Here is a 13,373-nt window from a genome sequence, read left to right on the forward strand (position 1 = left end):
TGCAAGTTCATTTACATGAATCTCCATTATACTTAATGGCGTTGTGTTGTTATTCAGTCAAATATGTATTATTAACAAAAAAGAGAATCCCAAAATATTCATCAGAAGTGTAGAGGATATGTATCCTATTTCTATGAACTTTTTGGAATCCTCAATGATGGTTTGATTCCATATCTATAGTACAGAAGAAGGAGGTTTTTACAAAATGCTTATTTTTAACTAATGATAAAAAATGGACGGGATACAACGGGCAAAGTGTCGTTTGTAATCTGAGAAAGAGAAGCACGTGATTATTTTGTTGAAAATAACTACAAATTCGACAAGAAAAAACTGTAAATGTGACACTCACCCACATGACTTCCAAATTTTATTTTTATTTATGGCACAACATTGGTGCGGTTATGGAGACTTGATTAAACATATTTTATTTAAAAAAGGGGGATATTGTATATTTTGGCAGTTGTAATTCAGTATTTCATTTTACATGCCAATAATATCACGTATTTAACGTACGAATATTAGGAAGCAAAATAGTCTAGAGGGCGAACAAACGTTTCCAACTTGATTGTCTAATACAAATTAATCTTTTTCGTAATAACTTTGCGACACATGTGACAGGTTTTCAAAGGAGCAGCGCAATGCTCGCAGGCCCCATGACCACATAAGAAGGCGACATTTCGACGGCGTTCCATGCAAATGCTACACATATTAGCTTCCTCCAGATCTGCCACTCTTGTTTCCAAATAACGCAAACGTTCTAAATCCTTATCTTTCTCTCTTTCCTTACCCTGATGATCCTCTTCCTTCTTCCTCTCATCCAATACATTATCTTTCACATTCTCTTCCTGTTTCGTTAAAGGAATATCTCCCGTTGCTTGACCATCTATAACAAATCACAAAATAGTAAATTAATAACTTTTATAGGAATATAGAACATATCATTATTATTTTTTAAATTTATTTATTTATTTATTTATTTTTAGCATTATGATGTTTCCTCAACCTGAATTCTACAATTTTATGAAATTTAAAGAAATTGAAGTTAATATAACATTATTACTTGATCATATTAACATATTACTTGATCCTTAATGAGTTGAAGGTAATATTTATATAGAGTACCTTGATTAGCTTTCGTTTTGGCAATTCCATGACCACATTGTGCACAATTGATAACAACACTGCTGCCCGGATTAAATCTATTTCCATCTTTCATCGCGTTTGTCACTATACCTAAGCAACTGTGACATTCAGAAGCGTCACCAGAACCTGGAATACATTTTCTCGTTCCACGCACGACTTCCGATTGTAACGCTGTGTCTATCTGATATATGGAAGGCTGAGAAGCAGGAGTATTTTCTATTCTGTAACAAGTTCATATAAAAATAAATTAGGTTTGTATATATGTTATACAATCTCATAATCAATCATCAAGTTACTTACTCTAATTGAGTACTCTGACTTTGGTATTGGTAACACCGTAGCAAGTCGGTATGCGGGGCTAATTGGGAATCAGCTTCGAGAAGATCCAATGGCGTCTTGTTCTTTGAATTCTTCACATGTTTCAGTAGTGTACAACTCCTGTCCACACTTACTAGGAAACAAGCTAACGCGAGTTCTGTCTTCGCGCCTTGGCGAGCCAAATTTTGCCATATCTATAGTAAGCATTATTCGAATAACGTAACTAATAAGAAGAAAATTAGAAAGGAAAAAACTCAAATAATAATGGATTGTGAGATATTTATTAATAATTAATAATTAATAATCTATAGAACTTAAATAGATAGTGGGAAACCTATTAATAGTTATTAATCTAGGGAACATAACATACCGCGTAGATAAGGGGAGAATCCCGACAACTTTCAGGCGTAGGAACCACGTTACTCTGATTGGGACTCTTCACTATAGCAATATGTAGCACCGTATCTCCATCTGCATCCGTGCTAGCAATGTCAGCATTATGATGTACAAGAAACTCCACTAAAGCCCAATGTCCTTGCGAAGTGGCAAGATGCAAAGGGGTCTGTCGGCGATTGTTCCGCAAATCTACTTTTGCATTTCCACCAGTTGGAGAAAGAAGCATGGCGGCTACGTCTTTATGGCCGTTCAAAGCTGCAAGATGCAATGCCGCAAAACCATCTTCTTTTTTAACATCTACAAGATGTCTTGCTCGTGCCACTAATCTTTCTGTTGCACTGTACCAAAGGATGCACATATACTTTCGTAATTAAGTCTCCAGAAGTTTCGTTGCCGAAAAATCGAGTATACTTACTGAGCATTACCCTTCAAGGCAGCATGATGTAACACATTGAAGCCTCGTTTGTTTCTCAAGGTGAAATCCACCCTATCGCACGAACAAAGAGCATCGATTATATCCAGAGCATCTTTCCCGATGGCATCGTGCAATGCTGTGTCTCCGTACGAGTCTTGCAGATTAACGTCGCAATGGTGACGTAATAATACTTTAACACACTGAGCGTGTTGTTTGTTCACGGCAACATGCAGCGCGCTACATTTCCCATTGTTCACAGCGTTAATTGATGCGCCACGTGATAGAAGTAGCTCCATTATTTCTGGTTGATTGCTATGATATGAAACAAGAAAACTCTAAAAAATATAATTTTGAAATTTATATGATTATTTTAGATTGAATTGATTTCGGAACAAACCCAAAAGCAGCATAGTGAAGAGGCGTGTCTCCGTCCTCGTCTACAGCTCGTAAAGAAGCTCCAGCATCCAGGAGAAGAATACAGAGATCCTTTTGTCCTTGATGAGCCGCCACTTGAAGACAGGTCTTTTTACCACCTCCTGGGCCGCCAGCTCTCGCATCTACTCTACCAGGATACTTTTTGAGAAATTCTTGAACTGCAGAGACTCCAGCCTCACCTCTGGCTGCATCTCTTAATAATTTTTCAACCTCTGTGTCCACACCTTCAGCTATATAAGCAATAATAAATTGACAATACTTATACATACGCATATATTTAAATAATCTGTGATTAATGGAAGTGTACTTGTCCAATCTCGACTTCTATTCGCTTCATCCTGTAGAGCAACAGTTTCAGTTCCAGGAGGAACGGATGTGACGCTTAAAGGATTGAACGTCCATGTATGACCATCTAAAGCTACTCTTAAATCTCCGTCAGAATATATTTTGATTACTTTCCCGGTTTTTCCTAGAGCCTACAAATATTCTTACTATAAAGTTTAGTGACTATTAGAAAATCAATAAACTTACATTTTTCATCACGTCTATCCATTCTCCATGACCTCGTTGATAGAGTTTAACCGCGGATAAGTCGGTTTTCACTCTAACTATGTCGCCTAAAGAAAAACTGTCTTTGCTGGTGACTTTTGTTAATGCGCCCGGGTGAAACGTCCATCTGTTGTTGCATCCCTCAAATTGTACACGTATATCTCCCTTATCTGTGATACGGTGAACTCTGCCGATCTTTCCTATATATTCGGCCATGCGTGGATTCCAACCACCGTGACCTTCTTGCATCTCTTTGAGTGTCTCTACTGCAACCAATACTTTTATTTTGTCCCCAACGTTGAAAGTTGAGTGGCGTGGACTAGATACAGCAAAAGGAACACCATTCCTTGTCGGGGTTACGTTGGCTCCGTTGTCCGGTACGGTCATTATCGGTTGTCCAAGGAGTGGGAGGTGCTCTTTATAGTATGTGCCAGCCATAGCTTCCTCCACATAACATAAATCTACGCAACCCTTGTACCCGAGTCGGTAAACGTTTGTGCTGCCTTTAGACCATGATACAGTAGCCACTGAACGACTACTTTCGTTATCCCATCCACGTATATCCATGACTCTGCCAGTTTTTCCTAAGTGCAAAATATATTGTGTATCTAAGATTTCCTTATTACAATGTTGTTATGAATACATATTTATACAAATGTGGATATTTATGCAAATTCATATTTTTACAAAGATAATTAGAAAAATGGAATCTAGGAAGAAAATTGGTTTAGGTACTGAATATCATAATGAATATCATGCTTTGAATATTTTATATATTTCTGCATGTTACTGTGTATCTTTGCACTTTCAAATTTCCTAACAGTGCATAAACATTCACAATGTAGTTATAAGCATAAATATGTAATACCTCTTCCTCCATCTTGATTTCCCCATTCCCAATCAGGACCGCGAATAACTTTGGCCCCTATAAATATTCCTTTTAAAGGAATCTTGGTGCAACCTTCTCTGGGATTCAATTGAACTCTATATATCAAATAATTAAGTTTATAAGGTGGCTTGTATATCTAATCAAATAAGAATGTAATCTTGAAAAAACTTACCCCACGGAGTTGGCTGTTTGATATCTTTCAAAACAATGGCTCAGATCATGTACTTCAGCCATGTAGCACTGAGTACATAAATCATAGTCACAACATTGCATGCATTTCCATCTAATACCAATTATCCCATGTCTTTTACATCCATCACATATGATATTTGCATGCTTAACTCCTGTGGCTGCATTATCGAATACCAAAAGGTCATAAGCTCCCTGGTATCCAATTCTATAATTGCTTCTGGATCCATGGTCCCATTGAACAATGACAGTTTTATCTGGTGTCCTATCTGATGGATTTGGACTGGAAGCAGAGTTGCCAAAGGAGGGAGGTTTGCCAATTTCTACGACTGTTCCTGCATGACCTTCTCCACCATCTTGGTCATCCCACTTCCAATCCTGTCCACGAACTACCCTCAAGCCAACTTCTAACATCTCCAAGTACACGTGATACTATATGTGACCCTTTAAAAAAAAATTAATAAAGTGCAAGTTGTTTTATAAAGAATATACATTTATCATGCAAGATTAAATATTCATTGCATTGAAGAATCCTATCATATAATTGTAGTTTCTCTACACTCAATTCATTTTTATGAAATTTTAAATCTGCAATAACACATTATATTTTGAAGCAGTTAAATAATATGTTACACTAATTTAAACTTATTATTGTTCAGAATGCAACTCATATTTTTTTACCATACTTTTCAAATTATATATGTCATTACTCAAATTTTTTAGAGAATAGAAACTTATGAAAGAAATCATTATTTATTCATTTGTATAGGAAACTTCGCTCGGTGCATGGAAAATTCCAGTGTGTCATTGCAATAAGATAAATTGCATGTTTTTGAAAAAGGAAAGAAACAATTGGAAATCGTATACATTCGGGTTGTAAGCATACGCACGTACCTGAAACGGTCAAACCTAGTACAATATATTTTATGAATCATATGCACGCGTGTGATTTTTCACGTAGCTTGGTGAATCTCTAATAGCGAGTAAATGCAACGAGACGAACGCGTACGAAAGAACTCGGCGACGATTTCTCGTATTCGACAACATCATTAGCAAGGACCACGAAGGTTCATTTCGATATCAATCTGCGTCCGTGTCAACGATCGTAACCTCATAACTCGGGGGCTAGTCGAAGGCGCCTCTTTCGAGTGATCGCCGAGGCTAATGGAAAACTAGCGAGACAGGCATTTTTTCTAAACTATATCTGTGGCATACCAAATGTGAGATTTTTTGAAAGATGTCTACGTATTTTTATGCATTTATGAGAAATGTAAAAAAATGTATAAAATATTTAGAGCATGGCATTTGTTATAATGTTTACGGAGGGGAACAAATCTCTTCTTAGGTTCTACTTCTTTAGTTGTGTTTCTAAAAATTTTAATTTGCATAAACTAGATTATGAATTCTTATACATTTATAGGAAATTCAAAACTGCGAACATGCACAAAATGCATATAATATACAAAAAATATATAAAATATCTGAAGTAGAGTATTTGTTCTAATATTCAGCGAGTAAAACAAATCTTTTCTAAGGTTCTATTTCCTTTTTCATGTTCATAAAAATTTAAATTTGCATAAAGTACACTACGTACATTTATACATTTACAGTAAATTAAAAATTGCCAGAAGCACAAAATGTATATGATATGAAAAAGTATATAAAATATCCAAAGGATGGCACTCATTATACTCGATACTCATAATTTTACTCTATCAAATTGATTAATTAATTAACGATACTAAAAATAATTCCTTTTTTTCCTATCAAATTCGAAGAATTATTTAGGGCGAATTTCGCTCCTTTTTCGTGAAATTGTTATTTGTCAGACCTATTACACGATTTATTCTCTAAATATCGTTCAAAAATATTCTATATCACAAGTGATTTAATGAGACTAAATATAACTCGAATTTTATTAAAGATAAGAAATTATATATAAAAGGAGTACAAAGATTTTTCTTTTTATCAAATTCCTCTTTTTTTTTCATATTTTATTCCTCACGTTTGGTTAGTACATAGTTCCAATTTGAAGAGCGGATGGTGAGATATTAACCAACTTCTCGCGTTTACCATCGATCGTAGTCGATTACAAGAGGGATTTGCTGTGGATAAATTTGTTAGGCCGACTTTTGATGTTCTGTTTATGAGGCGGCACGCGTTTTATTGTGAATAACGGACCTAACGGACTCAGCGGAATTACTGAACTTATGTGGTAAAATACGCACGACCACCAAGTGTGCGTCTCGAATCTTACTACGGGTACGGTTCCCCACACCGTACGGTGCCATCGTCGTCGTTTAATATAACCTCAAAGTGACCACATAGTCAAGAAAATTTTAGCCGGGGAAAGCATGAATTCTTTGGTAGGTGATGGAAGTGGAGACGGGGACGTGGAACGACGTGGAACCGGACGTGGTCGTGGTAGGGGTCCGTGGACTTCCAGCCCTCAGGATATCCCCATTTTAAGGAGACCCCATCATGCTACATCTGGAATGCAAACAGGTTGCTATGATTTATGAGAAGACTTCTTCAAAGTTATCATGCTATTTATGCTGGATTTCTTTGTACTTTATTGCTTTACGGTTGTGGCTTTTTAACTATAGGGTCAGTAGAATCAAGAAGCATGGAACAGGGCAAATTGGATAAGTCTTTCGATGATATTATCCAGAACTCTACATTGTCCGTTCATGCAGCTGAGTTTGTTCCAAAGTCATATCCTGTTAAGCAGGTAGTGTTTATTTTCTATTGGTTACATTGGTTATTTGATTGGAGTAACTGTGAAAAATGTTTGTATTTGTTTGATGGTACAGCGTCATCAACAACAGATATATATACATAAACACTCAGTTCAAGATAGGTTACAAATGGCACGTGAAATACCTCTCCACGCACAAATGCAGCAAAATCCTGCGTATAATTATGATACTTCTCGACATTATCAGCAAGCAGAGCAAGTTCAACAGTTTGATAACCTTTTACAACATCAACAGCAGGAGCAGGATCAGCGACCAAATATGCAAGATTATGGTCGTTTTGATGATGGTTCAGGAGATTACAGAGACAAACATCAGGTTCATACTTTGAAAATATGTTACGAAAATTAATAGAAGTCAAATAATTAATTTAATTTAATTTATTTATTGTTTATTAATAGGACTCGAATATAGAAGACGATAATTATTTAATTGAATTTGCAAACATAACACAGAATTTAATGAGTGTTATACATTCGTTGATATTAAATCCAGGGCATTTCACTTTGATCGTGCCACCGCTCATAAATAATCTTAGGCCTTATTTACTAATTCCTAGTCAATTTCAAGAAATTATGAAGATAATAATTCAACAGGTATATTCTTGTTCTTTTTTCATTAATTGAAAAGAAAGTTGTATTGATGCATGAAATTATTTCTAGTCTATAAATGAGGGTAATTTCCGGTACAGTGGTGCTCGACTTTGCGCCTCTTTGGACAATAGTTTGACTCCCATAGAACAGACGTCTTTCAGATGGACTTTGTATACTTTGTGAGTTATTAAATGCTAATGAAGTATTTAAATTTTCGATTTAATAAGTGCAAGTTGGCAATAGGTGTAAAAGTGAAACAGACAGTCAAGCTTCCAACTGGCAGCAGAAGGAGAATCACACAGAGGAAGAACAGAAGAAGTGTCATGGGTTGATATTACTTCTAGCTGAATTGGTTACTCAAATGGATCACGCTTCTGCGTTTACTTTAGGAAACTTATTAATTCAGTTTATTATTATTATATTAAAAAATCCCGCGCCGAATTCTGTCAAGAACATCTGCCAAGCGCTTAAGGTATATAACATGTGAAAAAGAAACATGTGTAAGAAATCTAGAATCCAAGAATTTTCTTGAATTCATTGTGTTAATTTTTCCAATATGGTTTACAGTTGGCAGGACAAACTTTAGAAAAGGATAAAGTTGAATGTCGACGCAAAGAGATGGAGAACATGATGCGAGCTCTAACGGAAATTGTAACGGAAGGTAGAGTGGATTCACACATAGGACATATGGTACATAGTGTCCACGAATTGAGAAACGGAAACTGGGGTCAGAGTTCTGATAATTCCACGACAGTAGAATCAATAGAGCCATTAGATCCCAACCAGGCTATCGATGAACCAGTTTTATACGGTCCTGACGGCAAGCTATTAACCCCGGAGGAAAATAAATTCTTAGAAGAAGTTGCCGATAGCACAATGAACATAGAAGACCACATGTATGTACATATAATTAATCAAATGTTATATATATATTTTCTTTAGCAGTATTGTGTAGTTTTCTAGGTAAATTTACTACTGCATACAATTCTCTGGTTAGGTCGCTGGAGTGATTGTTTTATCTTGTAACTCTGACATACTATTTCTTCTGTTATGGAGTTAATTCTAAACTTTTTATATATTCCATGGTGTATTAATTTACCATGATGAATTAATTACAATCTAATGCTCTTAATTTAGTTATGTGACTTGTAGCTGCCTGTAATTCAAGTTTTGTTTCAATACACACACATAGATACAGCTTCACAGTCACTTTATATATGCAGTGAAAGACACAAGAATTCCCACAGTTGGAATATAGAAATAAAAAGATTTATATTTTCTATATAATTAAATATATCCAAACATATGCAATTGTATATTATAATAGACATTTATAAATAATTGAATTATATGATAAATTGTAAATTGTATAATAAATGTACACAAATATTGGCATTATTGATAATATTTGAATACATTTAGTAATGTAAAAAATATTGTTCATTTTATTTCTATATTCCGACTGACGAATACTTTTGTCCCTTACCGTATGAATACTTTTACAGCATATCGGAACAGGGATATGAAGGTGAAGAACCATGGATGTCGGAGGACGACGACATGGATGCAGCATACGAAGAGTTTCTGAAGAATCTTCCGAAGCAGATTAAAAATCAGACAAAAAAATAATCGGGGACACACGATGATGGTTACCTACTATAAGTCATTATTGTGTAATTTCGTCTCATAGTTGGATACTATGAGGGTGGTTTCCTAAATTTCGTCCGAAAATTTTTATAATGTAAAACGAAGCGCAGACTAAATCGAATGGTATGCCGGGAGCTTTTTTTTCATTTGTACAATAGATCATCGGATAGATTAGTCTGGAGTTTTTATTTACGAATATACTCTAGGAAACCATATCGTTTCAATTATAATTTTTCGCGCAGACATCTATAATAAATTGTTTTCTTTTTTTTAAACTCATGTATCACATTTATAATCGTGCACACAGTTTCTTAAATTTAGCAATGAATATTGCAAAAGTTTGTTCCTAGGACGAAAGACGGTATAATCTATTTGTCTATGATATACAAGTTTATTATTAAGTTATTTAAATTATTGTAATAAATCAGCCAAACAAATAAGGTAAAATATTAATCATTGTCTTCATCATTTTGAGAGTCTATTACGATCATTATTAAGAGAATTTTTGTATCTAACTAATTTTCTTGCAGGTATCATAATTGGGCAGATATGTTTATAGTCTTTCCTTGTTTGCATAATACAGTTTTATAACTTACGAGTGATTTTTAATTCGACGACCTTTGAGAGTTCGATTTTTTAATCTGATTTTTTAAAACGATTACGCATATAACGACCTTTGCGTCGATGATCGTAATGTGCACGTGGAACCATCGACATTGGCAGGTCCATTTTTGGCGCGAAAGGATGATTGCCCATCGAACAGTAGACTTGCAGTGCGATTACTCACGCTCTCTGTATTTAATCTGTAACACGGTGCTTTTTTCGAATATATTTATCCCGTCATTGGGTCTACATTCCGACCAATGAAAGTCGATCTATTAAAAAAAGAATAGTTGATTTATTATGTAATTAAAGCATCGAACTCTACCGCAATTTGTTAGGATGTTATTTATTAATTTATACGATCGATATATTTATATTTGATTAGAAGAAAATTTTGTAACGAGATATATCATGTACCAATAAAAATAAAAAGGAAATATGTCATTTTTATTAGGATAAAGATGGAGTCATTGCTGATTGTTTTTCTTGCATCTCGTTAATTAGCAAAGTAAATAGCTCCCGATTATGTTGGATGAACTTGAGATAATATTTTTCGGAGTGTTTCTTTGCTTACTCGAAGAAAAAGATGATCTTCTGAAGTAATTTACATTGGAAGTGGTCTAGCGTAGGCGAGACCCATCGAAGGATCGTCAGGGGCACGCGTAGGCAAAATTCAAACTGGGACTGAAGGTTATAGGAGGTGGGGTTTTCCTCGTATTCAAACTCACGCTCATCTCCACATTCACTGAGAACCTGTTACTTCACCTGGTTCGGTCTTCAAACACGGTCACTCTTCGTTCGAGGTAATATTTTTTTAACTATACCTATGAATTAAATGAATTCATCATAGTTTTGAAAATTTAATGAAAATGTCTTTTTCAGGCTACTAAAAAAATGAAATACTTACAGACCGCAGTTTTACTTCTTCTTTCGCTATTCGCAATCACTAACGGTGGATATTATCATTCCAAGATATTGTCACCTGACAATATTGGTAAGTCAAGCTAAATAATTTATAGATTGTTTCGTTAAAGTATCTTAATATTTTTTAGGCTGCGAAACGTATACTTGTGGAGTTAATGCAAGATGTACTGTTAGCGAAGGCAGACCAGTTTGTTCTTGTATGAATTTGCACATGGGGGACCCTCTTTCTCGCTGTACCAGGGTGGAATGTTTAAGTGAGTGTCTATATAAAAGATTTGAATGTTTAAGTATATCAAAAAAGATTTTTAATTATGTACCTAATTTCTAGTTAATGAGGATTGCATTGGAAGCAGAGTATGTACTAATAACAGATGTATAGATGCCTGCGATGGTCTGTGTGGCGTGAACGCGTTATGCAAAACCAAAAATCACATTCCAACGTGTTATTGTCCTACGGGGCACACGGGAGATCCTTTCACTTCTTGCCGTGTAGCTGACCCTCGTAAGTAATACTTTCGTATATGTTTCTATGCATATAAAACTATACTCCTACTATAAACATCACAAAAGTTATGAAATATAAGTTTAAAGATTTAAAAAGAAATTAATATTGATGGAAAGCTTGTATGTCTACAAGCGACTGTAGTATAAAAAATATTTTTTTCGAGAATATCGGTTAGTAATTGTTTTGTAGAAGTTTTAAATTTTAGATTAATCCTACTTTTGCGTCACTCAGTATTTGGTATACATGAAACAGAATATCCTTCGAGACAAGTGTGACTTAAATATTAATGAAACTTTTTTAGAGGCTGCCTGCAAGCCGAGTCCTTGTGGAGCTAATACCAAATGCGAGGTAGTGAATGAGGTTCCTGTTTGCAGTTGCCTTCCGGGTTATAGAGGATCTCCTTTAACTGGTTGCCGCCACGAGTGCGACAGTGACAGTGAATGCCCGAATCATCTTGCCTGCTCGTCTAATTTCAGATGTGAAAATCCATGCCAATGCGGTGAGAATGCGGAATGTCACGTTATTAATCATCAAGCCATGTGTAGTTGTCCAACTGTGAGTATTGTTCGAAAAATTTCAGATTATTTTTTATTCAATGATCAATGTATAACGAAAATTAAGAAAGATTTATATTTACTATTAGAATTTTTGTCATTTGTAACACTACTTTTTTTGCAAAATTGTAGAACTGGTTGGGAAATGCGTTCGTAGCCTGTCGTCCGGAATGTACCACGCACTTAGAGTGTTCAGGGAACAAACCAGCTTGTCTAAATCAGAAATGCGTGAACCCTTGTGACGGAGTATGTGGTGTGAATGCAGATTGCAATGTGCGAGGCATAACTCCAGTTTGTAGTTGCCCGAAACACATGACTGGCAATCCTTTCGTTAGCTGTAGATTATTCGAAGCACGTAAGTAAACTTAATCATGTACAGTGTTCCAAAAAATCAAGGTTAATATCTCAGATCTCCATTACCAAACTAAAAATATTAAAACTCAAACTCTTCAAGGTTTACTTCAACTTTTTGAAACAAATTTATATGAATTGCAAATTTATTGAAGCAAATTTAGCAAATGTATATGAATTGATACATGATTAAATTTATTAATATCCATAGGAGATCTGTGCGAACCTAATCCTTGTGGAACCAATGCAATATGTACTCCTGGCCATGACAACACTGGGAAGGAAAGACCAATATGCACGTGTCCCTCAGGATATATAGGGAACGCTCTAACTAGTTGTCAACGTGGAGAATGCTTCACTGACAGCGAATGTCCAGATAACAAGGCGTGCATTGACTACTCTTGCCAAAATCCTTGCACTGGGAAAGAGTGTGGACCATCAGCAACTTGCACACCCAGGCGGCATATCGCTGTGTGTACTTGCCCGGATGGGACTCGTGGAGATGCTCTTTTCACTTGCAATCCAATTGATAGTAGAGCGGTATACAATTATGGCAGGGCTTATAGATATCATTAATTCATTTCACGGATATTTCCTGTATAGTGTTATTACAGGGTTAAGTTTGAAGAGAGTATATATTCATTAATGTCATTAATTAGTTAAACTAAATATGTACATAATTGACTATATGAAATAAACATGATCAAAGCAGTTTATCAAGTTCATCGTTCTTCAATCGCAATTTATTTTTCCTATTGGAGGAAATACAATTATATCATTGGCTTAGATAAAATTGAAGTGTGAGTAATTCTAAATTGAACTTGCACCATGCACATAGTGAACACATTTAATGCGTTTCTTCCGCACGTTATCAGATCCAAAATCAGATAACTGTACAAATCGCATAACGTTCTTCAAATACAATTTATCTTAAAAATAAACGCATCGATTACTACTAAACTACAAATATTTCTGCAAATATTTAAGTGTACGTAAAAATTCTATATTTACTAAATAAATATACAGATTATTGCTAGACTGCAAATATTTCTGCATTTACATATAAAAATTACGAATATATTAAATTCCTTCTCAACATTTATTTC

General features: G+C 35.1%; 3 protein-coding genes and 1 long non-coding RNA gene across 4 annotated transcripts; 2 read left to right on the forward strand and 2 right to left on the reverse strand.

Annotated features, from left to right (window-relative positions):
* Nucleotides 1-331: 331 nt before the first annotated feature.
* LOC117242418 (E3 ubiquitin-protein ligase MIB2) lies at nt 332-5,500 on the reverse strand. The gene is made up of 11 exons (XM_033509040.1): nt 5,229-5,500; nt 4,318-4,778; nt 4,125-4,240; nt 3,239-3,840; nt 3,015-3,183; nt 2,670-2,937; nt 2,273-2,584; nt 1,832-2,195; nt 1,444-1,655; nt 1,123-1,364; nt 332-883 (listed from the first exon to the last, which is right to left on the reverse strand). Exons 2-11 carry the CDS (start codon nt 4,746-4,748, stop codon nt 570-572), a joined length of 3,030 nt encoding a protein of 1,009 aa, XP_033364931.1. The 5' UTR covers nt 4,749-4,778; nt 5,229-5,500; the 3' UTR covers nt 332-569.
* An 857-nt stretch (nt 5,501-6,357) lies between these two features.
* Nucleotides 6,358-9,783, forward strand: LOC117242359. Its single transcript, XM_033508950.1, has 8 exons — nt 6,358-6,839; nt 6,941-7,065; nt 7,148-7,408; nt 7,492-7,686; nt 7,753-7,862; nt 7,927-8,155; nt 8,251-8,579; nt 9,189-9,783. The coding sequence occupies exons 1-8, from the start codon at nt 6,689-6,691 to the stop codon at nt 9,310-9,312; spliced, it is 1,524 nt and encodes a 507-aa protein (XP_033364841.1). The 5' UTR covers nt 6,358-6,688; the 3' UTR covers nt 9,313-9,783.
* A 289-nt stretch (nt 9,784-10,072) lies between these two features.
* On the reverse strand, nt 10,073-11,289 carry LOC117242392. The gene is made up of 3 exons (XR_004495249.1): nt 11,175-11,289; nt 10,841-11,088; nt 10,073-10,757 (listed from the first exon to the last, which is right to left on the reverse strand). It is a non-coding gene; the product is annotated as an uncharacterized LOC117242392 (long non-coding RNA).
* LOC117242363 (neurogenic locus notch homolog protein 1) lies at nt 10,595-12,990 on the forward strand. Its single transcript, XM_033508956.1, has 7 exons — nt 10,595-10,736; nt 10,816-10,927; nt 10,986-11,111; nt 11,186-11,359; nt 11,664-11,917; nt 12,049-12,271; nt 12,479-12,990. Exons 2-7 carry the CDS (start codon nt 10,828-10,830, stop codon nt 12,841-12,843), a joined length of 1,242 nt encoding a protein of 413 aa, XP_033364847.1. The 5' UTR covers nt 10,595-10,736; nt 10,816-10,827; the 3' UTR covers nt 12,844-12,990.
* Nucleotides 12,991-13,373: the final 383 nt, after the last annotated feature.

This window comes from Bombus vosnesenskii, unplaced genomic scaffold (assembly GCF_011952255.1).
Source record: "Bombus vosnesenskii isolate JDL3184/JDL3185 unplaced genomic scaffold, Bvos_JDL3184-5_v1.1 scf7180000016274, whole genome shotgun sequence".
NCBI classification, from domain to species: domain Eukaryota; kingdom Metazoa; phylum Arthropoda; class Insecta; order Hymenoptera; family Apidae; genus Bombus; species Bombus vosnesenskii.

Coding starts and splice junctions, on each gene's coding strand:
- LOC117242418 (XM_033509040.1), bottom strand. CDS start 4,748: ATGTTAGAAGTTGGCTTGAGGGTAGTTCGTGGACAGGATTGGAAGTGG. Junction 2,196..2,272: donor GCCTTGAAGGGTAATGCTCA/GTAAGTATACTC, acceptor CCTTTGGTACAG/TGCAACAGAAAGATTAGTGG. Junction 884..1,122: donor CAAAACGAAAGCTAATCAAG/GTACTCTATATA, acceptor GATTTGTTATAG/ATGGTCAAGCAACGGGAGAT.
- LOC117242359 (XM_033508950.1), top strand. CDS start 6,689: ATGAATTCTTTGGTAGGTGATGGAAGTGGAGACGGGGACGTGGAACGA. Junction 7,687..7,752: donor TGAAGATAATAATTCAACAG/GTATATTCTTGT, acceptor AATTATTTCTAG/TCTATAAATGAGGGTAATTT. Junction 8,156..8,250: donor ACATCTGCCAAGCGCTTAAG/GTATATAACATG, acceptor TATGGTTTACAG/TTGGCAGGACAAACTTTAGA.
- LOC117242363 (XM_033508956.1), top strand. CDS start 10,828: ATGAAATACTTACAGACCGCAGTTTTACTTCTTCTTTCGCTATTCGCA. Junction 10,928..10,985: donor ATTGTCACCTGACAATATTG/GTAAGTCAAGCT, acceptor AATATTTTTTAG/GCTGCGAAACGTATACTTGT. Junction 11,918..12,048: donor CCATGTGTAGTTGTCCAACT/GTGAGTATTGTT, acceptor GCAAAATTGTAG/AACTGGTTGGGAAATGCGTT.